Raw genomic sequence first — 13,472 nt, forward strand, 5'->3', positions numbered from 1 at the left:
CCCAGGCGCCCCTCCAACAAGCATTTTGTACGCATCGTCTTTTAATCCTTACGACTGCGGCATCCGATTCCCCTTTTGCAGATAAGGAGACTAAGGTTCAGAGGTCACACAAGTTGCCGGAGGTGGGGCCAGATCGCCTTGACTCCAGTACCCGCTTGCCACGCTCCTGTGCCAGCCCCGAGGAGGCATCTGACTGGGGCAGTTCCCTCCTATCCGCCACCCACCCCCACCCAGCATCCTGGGCCGTGTTTGTGGTCCAGGCTCTGAGCCCATGTCTCCCAGCCCGAACCACGTGCACTGTCCCCCGGGGAAGGGTGGGTGCTTCTGACCTCATCCCATCAGTGGGACCCTGGCCAAGCCCCACTCTGGAGATGTAACTCGGTCATCCGAGTGCTGGGCAGAAGAGAGTGGGAAAGAAAGACTGCTTCCTGCCCTCCAGAAGCCCCCCGCCGACCTCATTCCTGGGAGTCCTGGGACCATCCCTGGCCTCCCCTTACAGGAACCGAGTAAATGTTGAATCAAACTGAGCAGAAAGGATGTGGGGTGTGAAAAAGCAATTTTCTTTTTTTTCGGAGTAGAAATTTGTTTTTGTTTTTTTTTATTATTTTAATCTTTATTTTTGAGAGAGTGAGAGAGAGAGTGAGAGCAGGGGGGGAACAGAGAGAGAGGGAGACACAGAATCCGAAGCAGGCTCCAGGCTCCCAGCTGTCAGCACAGAGCCCGACGCGGGGCTGGAACCCACAAACCGTGAGATCATGACCTGAGCCAAAGTCGGACGCTTAACCGACTGAGCCACCCAGGAGCCCCTATTTATTTTTTTTTAATTTACATCCGAGTTAGCATGAAAAAGCAATTTTTAAAAAAATTTTTTTTTTAACGTTTATTTATTTTTGAGACAGAGAGAGACAGAGCATGAATGGGGGAGGGTCAGAGAGAGGGAGACACAGAATCGGAAGCAGGCTCCAGGCTCTGAGCTGTCGGCACAGAGCCCGACGCGGGGCTCGAACTCACGGACCGCGAGATCATGACCTGAGCCGAAGTCGGCTGCTTAACCGACTGAGCCACCCAGGCGCCCCGAAAAAGCAATTTCTGACATGAGGCACATCCACAGACCTCCTGTACCGGGCACGGAGTCGTCAACCAGCAACAGTTCGGGGTGGTGGAGGCTGGAGGACCCGGGGAGAGGCTGGGTTCGAATCCCTCAACCGATTGGTTCACGCATTTATTGGACAGTCATGTGCCAGGCACAGGTGCTACCACAGTGTACAAAAGAACTTGGCCTAGGGGAGCCTGGGTGGCTGCGTCACTTAAGCGTCCGACTTCGGCTCAGGTCACGATCTCGCAGTTCATGGGTTCTAGCCCCGTGTCGGGCTCTGTGCTGACAGCTCACAGCCTGGAGCCTGCTTTCGATTCTGTGTGTGTGTCTCTCTCTCTCTCTCTCTGCCCCTCCTGTGCTTTCTCTCTCTCTCTCTCTCTCTCTCTCTCTCTCTCTCAAAAAAAAAAATAATAATAAATAATTAAAAAAAAAAAAGAACTTGGCCTCTGCACATATACCTTGTAACCTGGTGTGAGAGGTGAACAGACAGAGCGAATCTCCAAGGTCATGAGAGCACCCACACCCACTACCCGCTCCCCAAGTATCTGCCGCCTCTGCTTGGGTCCTTAGGGCCAGGGGAGTGGGTAGAAGCAGCACAGAGAATCTGGGGGCCAGGACGTGAGAGTGGCAAGCTCTGGGGCCTCTGTTTCCCCTTTTTGTCAAGTGTAGGGAACAGCATTTCTGCCAGGTGTTTCTGCCTCTCCTACCCTAGAGGGACTGTGCCTGGAGCAGGCAAGGGCTAAGGGAGGGCAGGGAGGGCTGTGCTGGCCCCCAGGGCCCCCAGGGCTCCAGGTAGCAGAAGCCCCTGCTATTCGGTGATAGACCCTGGAGAGGGGGTGGCAGGTATTCATTCATTTGCCAAACCAGCACCGGGGAGCAAATGATACACGAGACATATCGAGGTCCTGCCTAATAGGATTCAGAGTCCAAGGGCTAGGCGGTTGTGGGGTGCCTGACTGGGGGCAAGGAGACCCCCACGTCCTCCCAGCCTGAGCCCCTGCCCCAGGTTCAGGCAGGGCTGAGGACTGGCCCAGAGGCAGGAACCTACCCCACCCCCCACGCGGGCTCTCCCGGGAGAATTGAGTGCACGTTCATTCATTCCGTTAATGTTCACCGAACAGCTGCTCTGAGCCTGGCGCTGTGCCTAATGAGCATCAACAGGGATGAGCGAAAACAGACTTTGTCGCCGTCTTGCTGTCTTCGTGTGGCGCACAAGCTCATGAGCTCATCTGGGAGAGGAGCAGGATTCACATGGTCACAGACATAGGGCAGCACGACAGCTGTGAGCAGTAGAGCAGAAAGTGCTCAGGGGTGGAACGGGGAGAAAGGGAAGGCTCCCCTGAAGAAGGGAGGGTTTGCTCTATAACCGGGAGGAGGCAGACCTCACCAGGGTTCCAAGAGGAGGAAACAGCTTGAGCAAAAGTCCTGGAGCAGGCAGAGGAAGGGGTTTAGTGAGAGATTACCAAAAGGCCATTGTGGCTGCACGGAACCAGGAGGCAGAGCCAGACGGGAGGGGAAGGGTAGGATCCTTGGGGGCCACAGGGGAATTCAGCCTTGATCCCAGGTACCATGGAAACCAGCAGAAGCTTTAAGCACAAGGGGGCCAGTGTCAGAGGTGGGTCTGGAAGGGCAGGCCCCACTGGGGAAAGCCTAGATTAGAGCTTATTACAGAGTCCAGGCAAGAGCTAATGGTGGCTTACAGCACAGCGGAGAGAGCGGCCCCATGTGAAAAAGGATTGTGAAGCAGGATTAGAGGCCGGGTGCTGGATTGGACGCAGGGGCTGAGAGCAAGAGAGGAAGCCTGAGTAATGGAAGGGTGCGGGGACTGCTCCCTAGACGGGAACCTCTAGGACAGCCAGGTCTGGGGGAGGGTCAGGGGTCATGAATTTGGAGTTGGATCCTTGGAGACATGCACAGGGCCAGGCCTGGTAGCCTGTGGCCCGAGGTCTGCAATGCAGGTTATGGAAGCCAGCCCCCAGCCTGGAACTGGCTAAGAATACCCAGAAGGCAGAGCCAGAGAGGCAGGAGGGAAAGCAGGCCCGGAAGGCTGTCCCGGACGGTAGGAGAAGCCAGAGGGGAGAGCTGAGTCGCGGCGGGTGTATCGCCTTTAGGAGCCTCAGTTTCCTCCTCTGTGAAACGGGGTAACACGTCCTCAAAACCCACCTCACACTAGACTCCAGCCCAGACGTGCCGAGGAGGCTGGAGAGGCGTCCTGCCCGCCAGAGGTCGGCGCAGACGTGAGGACGGCTCCTGGGGCGCCTCCCCCAGGGCCGCCCCCGAAGCGGGCTGGAGACCCGCACGCACGGCGGGCGGGCGGGGCTCGCGTTAGGACCCAGCGGCTCCGGGGCTGGAGGGCGGGCGCCGGCCCGTCGGGGGCCCGGAGGGGGGCTCAGAGCGGGCGCAGGGGCGGCTCCGCGGGCGGACTCGGAGCGGGCGGCGGAGTGACCCGGCCAGGTAGGCGCGGGCCTGGCGGCGGGAGCGGCAGGGCGGCACTCGGGAGTGGGGGGGAGGGGGTCCCGGGGGAGGTGGGGGGAGGCAGGGGTGTAGGGGTCTGCGGGCCCCCAGGCCTGGGGGCGGCTGCCCGAGTTCCCGAACCCGGGGCCGTCTGAGCAGATGCTACGAGGACACTTGGGGGGTTTGGGGTCGCTGGGAGGGGGGCCCGTTTGGGGGCGTCGGGGCCGGGGTTGGGGGGGGGGGCTTCCGTTCGCCCCGGGAGGCTGGACTTTGGCGAGTGGGGTGGGGGCGTCGGCCGGAGCCGCCGGGCTAGAGCGGCGGAGAGAGACAAAGGGAGACCCGAGACCGGGAGGGCGTGGGGAGCCGCCGAGCAAGTTCCGTGGCTGATTGTTCCCAGCTGTGCGGCGGCGGCCACATCTGGTCCCCTCCGGCCGCACCGCACCGCGGCTGGCCTCCCCGCGGGGCGGTGTGGGGGCCGGGCTCTGAGTAGGCCCCGCTCATTCCCTCCTGCCCACGAACGCCTCGGGGTGGGGTCCCCAGCTGCGGAAGGGGCCAGAGGGGGGCCGCCTTCTAGGCAGGTCCTGGCCTCCCCCACACCCCAAAATCGACAGTCTAGACAGCAGTGCTTGGAGATGTGGCCCCGGGGGAGGATCCAGGACTCCCACGCCCCTTGCCCTGGGGGCCCCTTGCCCCCAGTAAGCCTGGGCCTGGGTGCCAGACCTTCCAGGGGAGGAAAAGACTCCATGCGGGAGGCTGTGAGGCCTAGGAGGGGCTTTGGGGACAGACAGCCCCCACCCCACCTCTTAAGGCCTCTTAGGCCCCAGCTCAGGGCCTCCTTCTGAGTGGTGACAGCTCCAACTGGCCTGGCTGCCACTAGCCCCGTGGGGACAAGGAGGGGATGATGAGGCCTTGCGGGGGGGAGTTACAGGGAAAGAGCTCCAGGTCTTTGGGTCCCTCCTACTGAGAGAGGGCCAAGGGATTTCGGGATAGGAACACCGGGAGCCCGAGGTCCCCTGCCTCCGGGGCAGCCTGAGTGGTGGGTCTCTTCTCCTCCACCCCACCCCACCCCCACCTCAGTAAGGAAGGGAGATGGTAAATGTATGAGCCGGGCAGGGGGTCCCGGAGGGTTCTGGATTGGGGGCGAAGAGGGACAGATGCCCGAGCGTCCTTCCTCTCTCCTTAGACGCCCTGTGGCAGTTAGGTCTCCAGTTAGCCGTCTGGAAGAAGTCCCTTTGTGTGGTGGGAGGGGCCTTCCTGGATGGGTGAGCCCATGGACTCTCTCCCAGCGCTCCAGGCGGAAGGCTGATGCCTGCCCCCCCCCCCCCCCCCCCCCCCCCCCACTGAGCTGGGACCTGTAGACCCTGCCAAGCCCACTGTGTGGCCAAAGGCTGGAGTTCTTGAACTTCCAGAGCCTGGTGAAGGCTGAGGGCCACTGCCCTCTCCCCCCAGAATTGCGCACACAACACTTGTCATACAGTGTTCAGGGGTTCAGAGCCTCTGGGCTGGGTGACATCACTGTCCCCTCCAGCTCTGCCCTTCTAGGATCCAGAGAATCTCTCCTCAGACTCCACCCTGAGCGTTTCCTGCTGCTGCAGACAAATAGACCTTAGTCTCGTGAGTCTGTGATGAAGACAGCCAGGTCTTAGGAGGCCTGGAGGCCTGGCAGGAGAGGAATCTTCTGGGGGTGGGAGCCCTGCCCGGGCCTGGCTGCCCTTCGGCCCCTGGGGCCCATGCATGCATGTGGTTCCCCGCAGAGCAATTGGGAACAGGTGGTGGGGTTGGCAGACGCTGCAGAGTCGGGGCTATGATGGTGGCTGAGAGGGGCTGGGGTCCTGAGGATGGGCCTGGGGTCAAGGGTTTCCATGATCAGTGCGCCAGACACCGGGAGGTGCTGAATCGGAAGCGGGCACGGCTGCGGGCCAGGAGAGCAGAGTCAGAGCTAGCGGGGGGCTAGAAACGTGCCCTCGGTGAGAAGGGCAGGGTGGGTTCCGTCCGCTTGTAAGATCAACTCTGGAGCGAGGTTGGGGGCCTTGTGACTCGGGACCTGAACACCCAGGGGGCCCTCGGGGACAGCAGATGTAGACCCGGCCCCCGCTCCGCCCTACTCCCGGCACTCCCTATGCCTGGCTTCTGTTCCCAGCACCCCCTTCTTCACCGGGCTAGATGCGGGGGAGCAGAGGTGGGCTCCACAGTCCTGGGTGAGTGGGTCCAAGCTACAGCCCGCCCCCCCACCCCCTCCAGCTGTCCTGACACCAGCCCAGACTGCCTCACCGCGTAGCCATGAGAGCTGCCTACCTCTTCCTGCTGTTCCTGCCTGGTAAGTGGCTCCTGGGGTTGGGGGCTCCCCTTGTGTGGCTGGGGGTTGGGAGCTGGCAGTGAGCCTTTATTGTGCCCTGTGGCCAGCACTCAACTCCCCGGTCCCGGGACCTCCTGGACCACAGACTGTACTGGCCAACCCCTCCCAAAGCATGAGCCTCCCCAGCCCTCACCCCAACCCTCCACAGCAGCAGCCAGGCAGGGCTCTGGAGAGTGGGCACACACCCAGGCACCAAGAGTCCGTGCCTTCCCTCCCTTCCAGGAGGAAGCCGATGTGTAGGAGGGGGAGGCGCCCAAGGCAGGGAGTCTGTAGGTCCGGGTTCCAGACCCATTTGGGACCCAACCCCAACCCCAACCCCCTCCCCACCCCCCCACCCCCCACCATGCAATCTTGACTTTGGAGTGATCCCTATTGGTGAAGTGAGGAGTTATCCATAGGGATCGAAGGCCCTGCCATAGCTAACATTTATTCATTTAACAGATACTGAGTTCCTACCATGTGCCACGCACTGGGCTAGACCCTGGGGTACAATGATGACCTGGGCAGACATACCCCTGCCTTCTTGGTGCCGCCTGTCTAGAGAAGGGAGGCTGCTATATCAAGTAGGCGTGATAAGTGCCAGCGTGTTGAGCATGAGGTTGGAAGTAAACAGAGGAACTGGATGGAGAGGGTGGGTAGGCCGGGGACGGCCTTTGGGGCAGAACTGAATTTTTAGCTGAGATCTGAAGGAGGAGAAGTTACCCAGGATCACAGGCCTAGGGAAAGTCGAGTGCAAAGGCCCTGGGGCAGACAGGAGTGTGCTGAGTTCCAGGAACAGCCAGGAGGCTAGCAGGGGAAGACAGGCCAGAAAAGGTCTGTGAGGTGCCCAGGAGCCGGCTCTGTAAGGGCCTCTGTAAGGGTCGAGGAAGGAGTTTGGATCCCTTGGGTTGTAGGATCTTAGGGTCTCACCGGCCTGCCCTTGGGACCTCTACCTGTCCTCCCAGAAGTGCTGTCCTTCCCTGCAGGGCACCCCCTCATGCTTTGCTTCCTCACAGCCGGCCTGCTGGCTCAGGGCCAGTATGACCTAGACTCTCTGTCTCCGTTCCCGGAACACGTCCAGTACACCCACTACAGTGACCAGATAGGTAAGGGCCTTGCCCCCCCCCCAGCCCTCCCCACACCCGGCCACATCATCAAGGCCTGGCTCCCAGGTGTGCACGACGCAGCTGGGGACCAGGTGGGGAAGGGTGGTGGGAGTCATAGGGGGTGGTCCTGGGTGTAGCCGTGACCTCCTGTCCCCCCGAGACTGGGAGCTCGCCTGCCCCCCCCCCCCCCCCCCCGGCAACTTCACATTCATCTTTGTTCTTAGACCAACCGGACTACTATGATTATCAAGGTAAAGGGCTGGGGTGGGGCAGGCGGCGGGGGCGGGCAGCTGAGCGCTGGGGTGGAGAGATGGAGTGGACCCCCTTGTCGCCTGCCCCCCGACTCAGAGGTGACTCCTCGGCCCCCTGCGGAGCAGTTCCAGTCCCAGCAGCAAGTCCGGCAGGAAGTCGTCCTGGCCCCCACCCCAGGTAGGCTGCCGGCTCCTGTCAACCCTGGGAGCAGCGGGTCTGTGCCGGGGCAGGGCTGGTGCCCTGAATGGACCCCTCTCAGTGATGTCTGCCTGCTCCTCTCCTGACACCAGCACCAGGAAATGCGGAGACAGAGCCCACGGAGCCTGGGCCTCTGGGTAAGAGCTTCCTGACAGCTGGAGAAACAGAGGCATGGCCTCAGCAGCGGGGGTAGAGCTGATTGCCGCGCTGATGGGACAGAGACAGACAAGCCTTTTGCTTTTGCCGGGCCGATGGCAGGGTCGGGGGCTTGCAGACAGGCCAGTGCTTTAGGCAACCGCAGGGCCCCCCGGGAAGCTCTGGGAGACGCCCCCCTTGCCCCCCCCAGTTGGTCGCAGCCTCAGGAAGGGCCCTCCACCCCCAGACACTGGGAAGAGGGAGGGAGCGTGCTGGGGGCTTCCTGCCTGCCTGCCAGCCAGCAGGAGTGGGCGGTGCTCGTGGCCAGCGAGGCAGAGAGGGGACCAGAAGCCCAGGCCAGCTGAGCCAGCCCCCGTGCCGCCCCCACCGAGAGCCGGAGACGGCCAGACCGTGCAGGCTGCTCTCGCTCCCGTGAGCTCAGTGTCCGCGTGTGCTCCTCTGAGCCCGGCCCAGTTGGTTGGTGTGGACTTGGGTGACCGTTGTGTGTGGGTGCGGTTGTGTTTGAGCTTATGCCTGTTCAGGTACATGCTTCCAAGCGTTGCAAACTTGCGCGTGTATGCATGTGTTGTATAAAATCGGGCAGCCCTGGGAGCCCCAGCAATGCTGTCTGTGCTTGTGTGTGTGTGCGTGCGTGTGCGTGTGCCTGCGCCTGCGCTGTGCCAGAGGGTGCAGGGTGGACCTAGACCCTGCGATGAGAGCCAGTCTCGGTGGGCATCGTTGGGGGCTACGCCACGCCCAAGCTGCGGCCCCTACTCTGATCCTGCCCGTCACCCAGACTGCCGCGAGGAACAGTACCCGTGCACCCGCCTCTACTCCATCCACAAGCCCTGCAAACAGTGTCTCAATGAGGTCTGCTTCTACAGGTGAGCACAGGTGGGGTTTGGAGGGCAGGGCAGGCAGCCACAGTGCCCCCCGGCCCGAGGTGGGACTGTAGGGGAGCATGAACCCTGAACTGAACTCCGCTCGCGTGAGCCCAGGCCTAGGGGCGGGGATGCGTGGAGCCCCCCTGGTGGGGTCGGGGGTGACCCCGCCGTCCCGGCTCCACCCCCCAGCCTCCGCCGCGTGTACGTGGTCAACAAGGAGATCTGTGTCCGCACGGTGTGTGCCCACGAGGAGCTCCTCCGAGGTAGGGAGGCCTGCACCCCCAGACCTTCCCCCTCCCCACACCCACTCGCCGCCCTTCTTCCTGTCCGTCCACCTGGTGTTTATTAAACCCGTGTTCTGCACCACGGCCACTTTCAGGAGGCTCCTGAACTCCCTCCCGGCTGCTTCTCCTCAGAACATTCCCTGTCCCGGGATCGGGAAGGGGCCGATGGTTTCCCATGACCAGCCTCTCCCTGACCCCGACTCCTTGCCCCCCGCAACAGCTGACCTGTGTCGGGACAAGTTCTCCAAATGTGGCGTGATGGCCAGCAGTGGCCTGTGCCAGTCCGTGGCGGCCTCCTGTGCGAGGAGCTGCGGGGGCTGCTAGGGCGGAGCCAGCACCCCAAGCCCTGGGCCTTCCTCAGATCCGGGGCCCTCGGGCCCTGCCTCACCTGGTGCTTTTCTCCCCAGCCTGACATTCCTTTTATCCTGTAAAAAGTTAGTGGACTGTGGCCCTGGGGGTTTGTCTCAGGCCCCTCCCCCAGTCTGTGGCCACCTCTGGGGCACAATGGGGGCTCCCCACGGCCCAGTTTTCGGCCCCGGAGGAGGGGCATCCCAGGCCTCTCGGTGGGACCTGGGCCTCTGATGTGCCTTCTCAGTCCCTCCAGGACAGTCCCCTGCCCACCAGCCCCTTTGAGGTAGGCTGTGCCCCTCACCCCAGCCGGTCTGCTTGGACTTCCTACAGCTCCCGGGCATAGACCACCTTTGTTTTATACAAAATTAAAATTGTTTTTACAAAAGCTTTGGTCATTTCTCAGTTGGGAGCACAGAGCGGGTGGCCAGGTGTCTCTGACACTGCCTGTCCTCATTGAGAGGCTGCCTGGCCCCTTGGGGAGAAGGGACCGTTCAGGTGACCTGTGGCCTTGCCTTTGCGGTCCCAGTCCTGCCTCCTCACCCACCAGCTTCAGCTGACCCCCCCCCCGCCCCCAGAAAGGTGGATCATGACCACTGTCCCCTCCAGGTCCTGCGTTGGGGGCGGGGGTGGGGCACTGCAGAGGGCTGCGTTGGAAATAGAAGGTTCAGGGATACAGCTTTCTCACTGTCTGGGCTGCTCAGTGAGGGCGTGAGTCCCCTGTCATCAGAGGCATGCAGGCCAAGACGGGAGGCCACCCATGTGGAGGCGCAGAGGTGTTTATAGGGTATAAAGCAGGTCATGGGAGGTGTGCTCTGAGATCCGCCTTTGGGGGGGAGGGCCGCGAGTTCGGGGGGGGCAGAAATAGAGGCCCAGTCTCCACGTGAGCGATCAGCGCGCAGTCCCGTGTGCCTTCCAGACAGGCCCATGTGGCAGGCACAGGTAATATCGCCACCTTACGGACAGGAAGCCCAGAGGCATTAAGTGACCCACCGAGGAGCCACAGCTAGAAGTGGCAGGGCGGGGGGCACCACCCGACCCCATCAGACTCCACGGAGACGAGTACTTCCTCCTCGGAGACCCTGAGCACCTGCCACGTGCGCCTCCTCATAACCACCCTGTGAGGCACGTTCCCAGTTTACAGATGAGCAAACCAAGGCTCCGAGAGGTCACGCAGCTTTGCTAGGCTCACTCAGCGGAGCCAGGGCAAGACCCACGTTCACTCCCAGGCCCGCACACTGCCTGAGAGGCCTGCCACGGTGCAGAGGGTGGGCCCAGTCCTAACGAGGGGCCAGAGAAAGGGGCCAGAACGCTGTGGCTGGAAAGAGCCGGGCTGTGCAGTTTGGGCCTCAGCAGCCCCGTCTGTCACATGGGATGGGTGGCGCGGGACCCTGGAGACCTCCCCACGCCAGCATCCTGTGAGGCCGGAAAGTGCCACGGGCCTTTCCAAAGACCCCATCTCCCCCTGCACCCCTGCCCCAGGCCCCCTGTGTCTCCCCACCCATCTCTCCAGTGGAGGAAGGCACACTGAAGTAAGGGGACACATCTGTACAAACCATTTTTAGAAAACGGGGTCTTTTGTTACAAAAAAACAACAGTTCTGAACAGTTAACGTTGTAAAAAGGTATAAAAATACAGGGACTCTGAGGAATTTCCTGACAAACACTCTGAACTAAGGCGGGGAGATCTCTGGGAAGCCGGGGGAGAGGGTCTGGGTCTCTGACTCCCAGGCACCCCTCCTCTTTCCCATGAGCCCATGCTCTAGGGCCAGCCAGGGGCAAGGGGGGTCTCCCCGACCCCCTGGCTTTGGCTCAGACACTCAGGTGACCTGGATGCTCATCCCAGGGGTGGGGACTGGACTGAGGTGGGGCCCCGGATGCCGCTAAGAAGCTGCTACCGGAGTCCCTGGCATCCAGCACGGCCACCTGTCTCCTCCCTACCCTGAGCCGAGCTCTGGGCCAGGGGGCCACCCAGGAAGGGGCTCATTCCCCTGGGGGGCCGGAGGTTTGGGGGAAGGATGCTGAGCTCCTCCGGAGCTCCTGCTGCAACTGTCCCTTCAGTGTGGACACCTGGGAAGAAAGAGAAAGTAGGGCCAGCCTGGTCCCCAGCCTGATGCCAGGGAAAGGGGCATGTGGCTGCAGCCGGGACCCCAGAAGGGACCCAATCCTGCCCGCTTCAGGAAAAAATGGGTCTTATTAAATAACACCAGAGTGCTTCCTACCCCTTCCGTCCCGACCCACGTGGCAGCTGCTGACTGCTCCTTGGCATCTTGTCAGGAGCCACCCGTCCCCACTCTCATCACTTAGGCAGGCCTGGCACCAGCCCCACCAGGGGTGCCTGTGACCCAGGCCTGGCCCTACCCAAGCAGCCTTGTCCTGCACACGTCAGGTCAGGGATGGCTGGGAAGGAGTCAGGGACTAAGCAGGCCAGGAAGGGTCATCCCTGGGACTTCTGTTGCTCTAAGGAAAAAGGCCCCCTCTTTCCTCTGGGATGGCAGCTTGTCGGGATAACCTAGGCTGGGGCTGCTGAGGCCACGTGTGCCACCCAGGAGACAACAATGAGGACAGTAGAGCCACAGCACGGGGACGGAGTTCCGGTGACATCACTTGAGCCCGTGTCCAGCCACGACGGAGACCAGCACAGATCCCCCTGGACCACTTCGGTCCTAGGTGCCGCCGACTGCTCCCACCCGAGGTCACAGCCAGCCCTCTCCCGCTCCTCCCCCCGAGGGCGCTTCTGCAATATCCTGGGGCGGGGCCAGAACCCGGCCAGGCCTGAGCACCTGCTCTTCCAGCCCGCGCACGCGCTGCCGGTGGGCCCGCTCCCGAGCCTCCAGGGTGCGCTCTGTCTGCACCTGGGCACTGCGCAGGCGCTCCACCTCCCGCTCTACCTCCCGCTGCTGCTGCTCCGCAGCCTCCAGCCGGGCTGGGCTCTGGTCCTGCTCCAGTGCCACCACCTGGGCCTGCGGGAAGAGGAGCAAGTCAGGGGTGTGGCCCTGTGGGGGGGGGGGGGGGGGCGGGCACTCCCAGGAATGGGAGCCTAGAAGGCCCCTCAGGACAGTGCAGGCGGGGGGAGCAAAAGAGATCCTGGTTTGTCCCCCATGTTCCTGGCCCCCCCGGGTCCGCGAATCCGGGGTCAGGGTACCTAGTGACCCCGCTGACAGGCGTGCACATGCGCACACCGTGCACACACGCGCAGACATAGTCAAACGCGGACACGCCCATATTCGTACCGGCCCCAAAGCAAGCGCGGAAGTACTTAGCCCCTGGTCACAGGGATGCGTGCCTACGAGCAAAGCTCCAATACTCCTACATCTACAGACAGGAAGACTTCGGTACAGGAAGATACACACACACCTGGAACACGTTCCTGACACGCAGACTTGTCACATCTGTGCACAAGAGTCACGTTACGTGCAGAACACTCCCATGCACGCTCACGCCTCCATGTTCCACAACACGCAAGCACACAGGCTCACTCGCTAACCGGCATCTCTCTCCTCTCCACTCTGGGGAGGACCCCCTCCCTCTAGGACCTTGCTCTGGGCTGTGCCCTGCAAGAGTCTGGGCTCGTGGGTTATGGAGGTTGAGGACCCTGGGCCGGCTGAGCCATCAGCAGCTCCTGGGACGGTCTGGCACTCAGGCCTGGGGCAGGGGTGGGGCCCGGGTCCAGGGCTAGGGAGAGAGGGGGTGGCCGGGGGCTGGACCTCCAGCAGCTGGATCTGCCTCTGGGCCTCAGCCAGCTCCAGCTCGGCCCCCGTGAGCGTGCGGTCCAGGCGGCCCTTCTCGGCGCTCAGCCGCACCGTGTCCTCATGGCTGCGAAGCTTCTCGCGCTCCACCTAGGCCGGGAGAGGAGGAGGGCGTTAAGGCACCCGGGGGAAGGTGGGGGGGGGGGGCTCCCGTGAAGAGGGAGGGGCGCAGAGAGGGGTGTTAGGTTAGAGGCAGCAGGAGCAGGGGCCGGAGGGCACCTGAGGCCCCCGGCCCTGGGGACGTAAGGCCAAGACCCCGAGGAAGTGGGGGGACAGCGCCGGTGGCTCAGCCCACCTTGTCCAGCATCCTCTTGAGGGCCACCCGGTCCTTCTCCAGCCGCAGCGCTGACCGCTCCACCTCCCGCTTCTCGGCCTCCAGCTGAGCGAGGGCTCGCTGCAGGCCGTCCAGGCGCTCCTGGAGCAGCCGCCGCTCCTCCTGCAGCTTCTGGACCGCGTGCAGGGCCGCCACCTCCCCCTCCTGTCGCTGCCGCAGCACCTGCAGAAGCCGGCAGGCCCCTAATGCCTCCGGGCCTCGGTGCGCGTGCATCTGAAGCTTGGGGATGGTGAGGCCAGCCTCGGCCCCGCAGGGGGGGTTGGTGAGGCCCCCATCAGAGAACTATCACCCGAGGCCA

At 62.7% G+C, this 13,472-nt stretch overlaps 2 protein-coding genes across 4 annotated transcripts in view; one reads left to right on the top strand and one right to left on the bottom strand.

Moving 5' to 3' along the window:
• The first annotated feature begins 3,418 nt into the window (after positions 1–3,418).
• On the top strand, positions 3,419–9,480 carry MFAP2 (microfibril associated protein 2). The gene is made up of 9 exons (XM_060621150.2): positions 3,419–3,550; positions 5,792–5,867; positions 6,902–6,991; positions 7,216–7,242; positions 7,340–7,420; positions 7,534–7,578; positions 8,373–8,460; positions 8,650–8,723; positions 8,965–9,480. Exons 2-9 carry the CDS (start codon positions 5,831–5,833, stop codon positions 9,066–9,068), a joined length of 546 nt encoding a protein of 181 aa, XP_060477133.1. The 5' UTR covers positions 3,419–3,550; positions 5,792–5,830; the 3' UTR covers positions 9,069–9,480.
• A 1,145-nt stretch (positions 9,481–10,625) lies between these two features.
• CROCC (ciliary rootlet coiled-coil, rootletin) overlaps positions 10,626–13,472 on the bottom strand; it is a 46,245-nt gene continuing 43,398 nt past the window's right edge. Inside the window, exons 34-37 of one of the 3 annotated variants that reach the window (XM_078452326.2) lie at positions 13,136–13,336; positions 12,799–12,930; positions 11,983–12,054; positions 10,626–11,161 (exon numbers count right to left, since the gene is read on the bottom strand). In XM_078452326.2, the coding sequence (XP_078308452.2) occupies positions 11,075–11,161; positions 11,983–12,054; positions 12,799–12,930; positions 13,136–13,336 (492 nt within the window). In that variant the 3' untranslated portion in view covers positions 10,626–11,074. Of the gene's footprint in view, positions 12,055–12,798; positions 12,931–13,135; positions 13,337–13,472 lie in introns of all 3 variants that reach the window. The other 2 variants (XM_078452325.2, XM_078452327.2) reach the window with 2 other exon arrangements.

This window comes from Panthera onca, chromosome C1 (assembly GCF_046562875.1).
Source record: "Panthera onca isolate mPanOnc1 chromosome C1, mPanOnc1 haplotype 2, whole genome shotgun sequence".
Taxonomy (NCBI): domain Eukaryota; kingdom Metazoa; phylum Chordata; class Mammalia; order Carnivora; family Felidae; genus Panthera; species Panthera onca.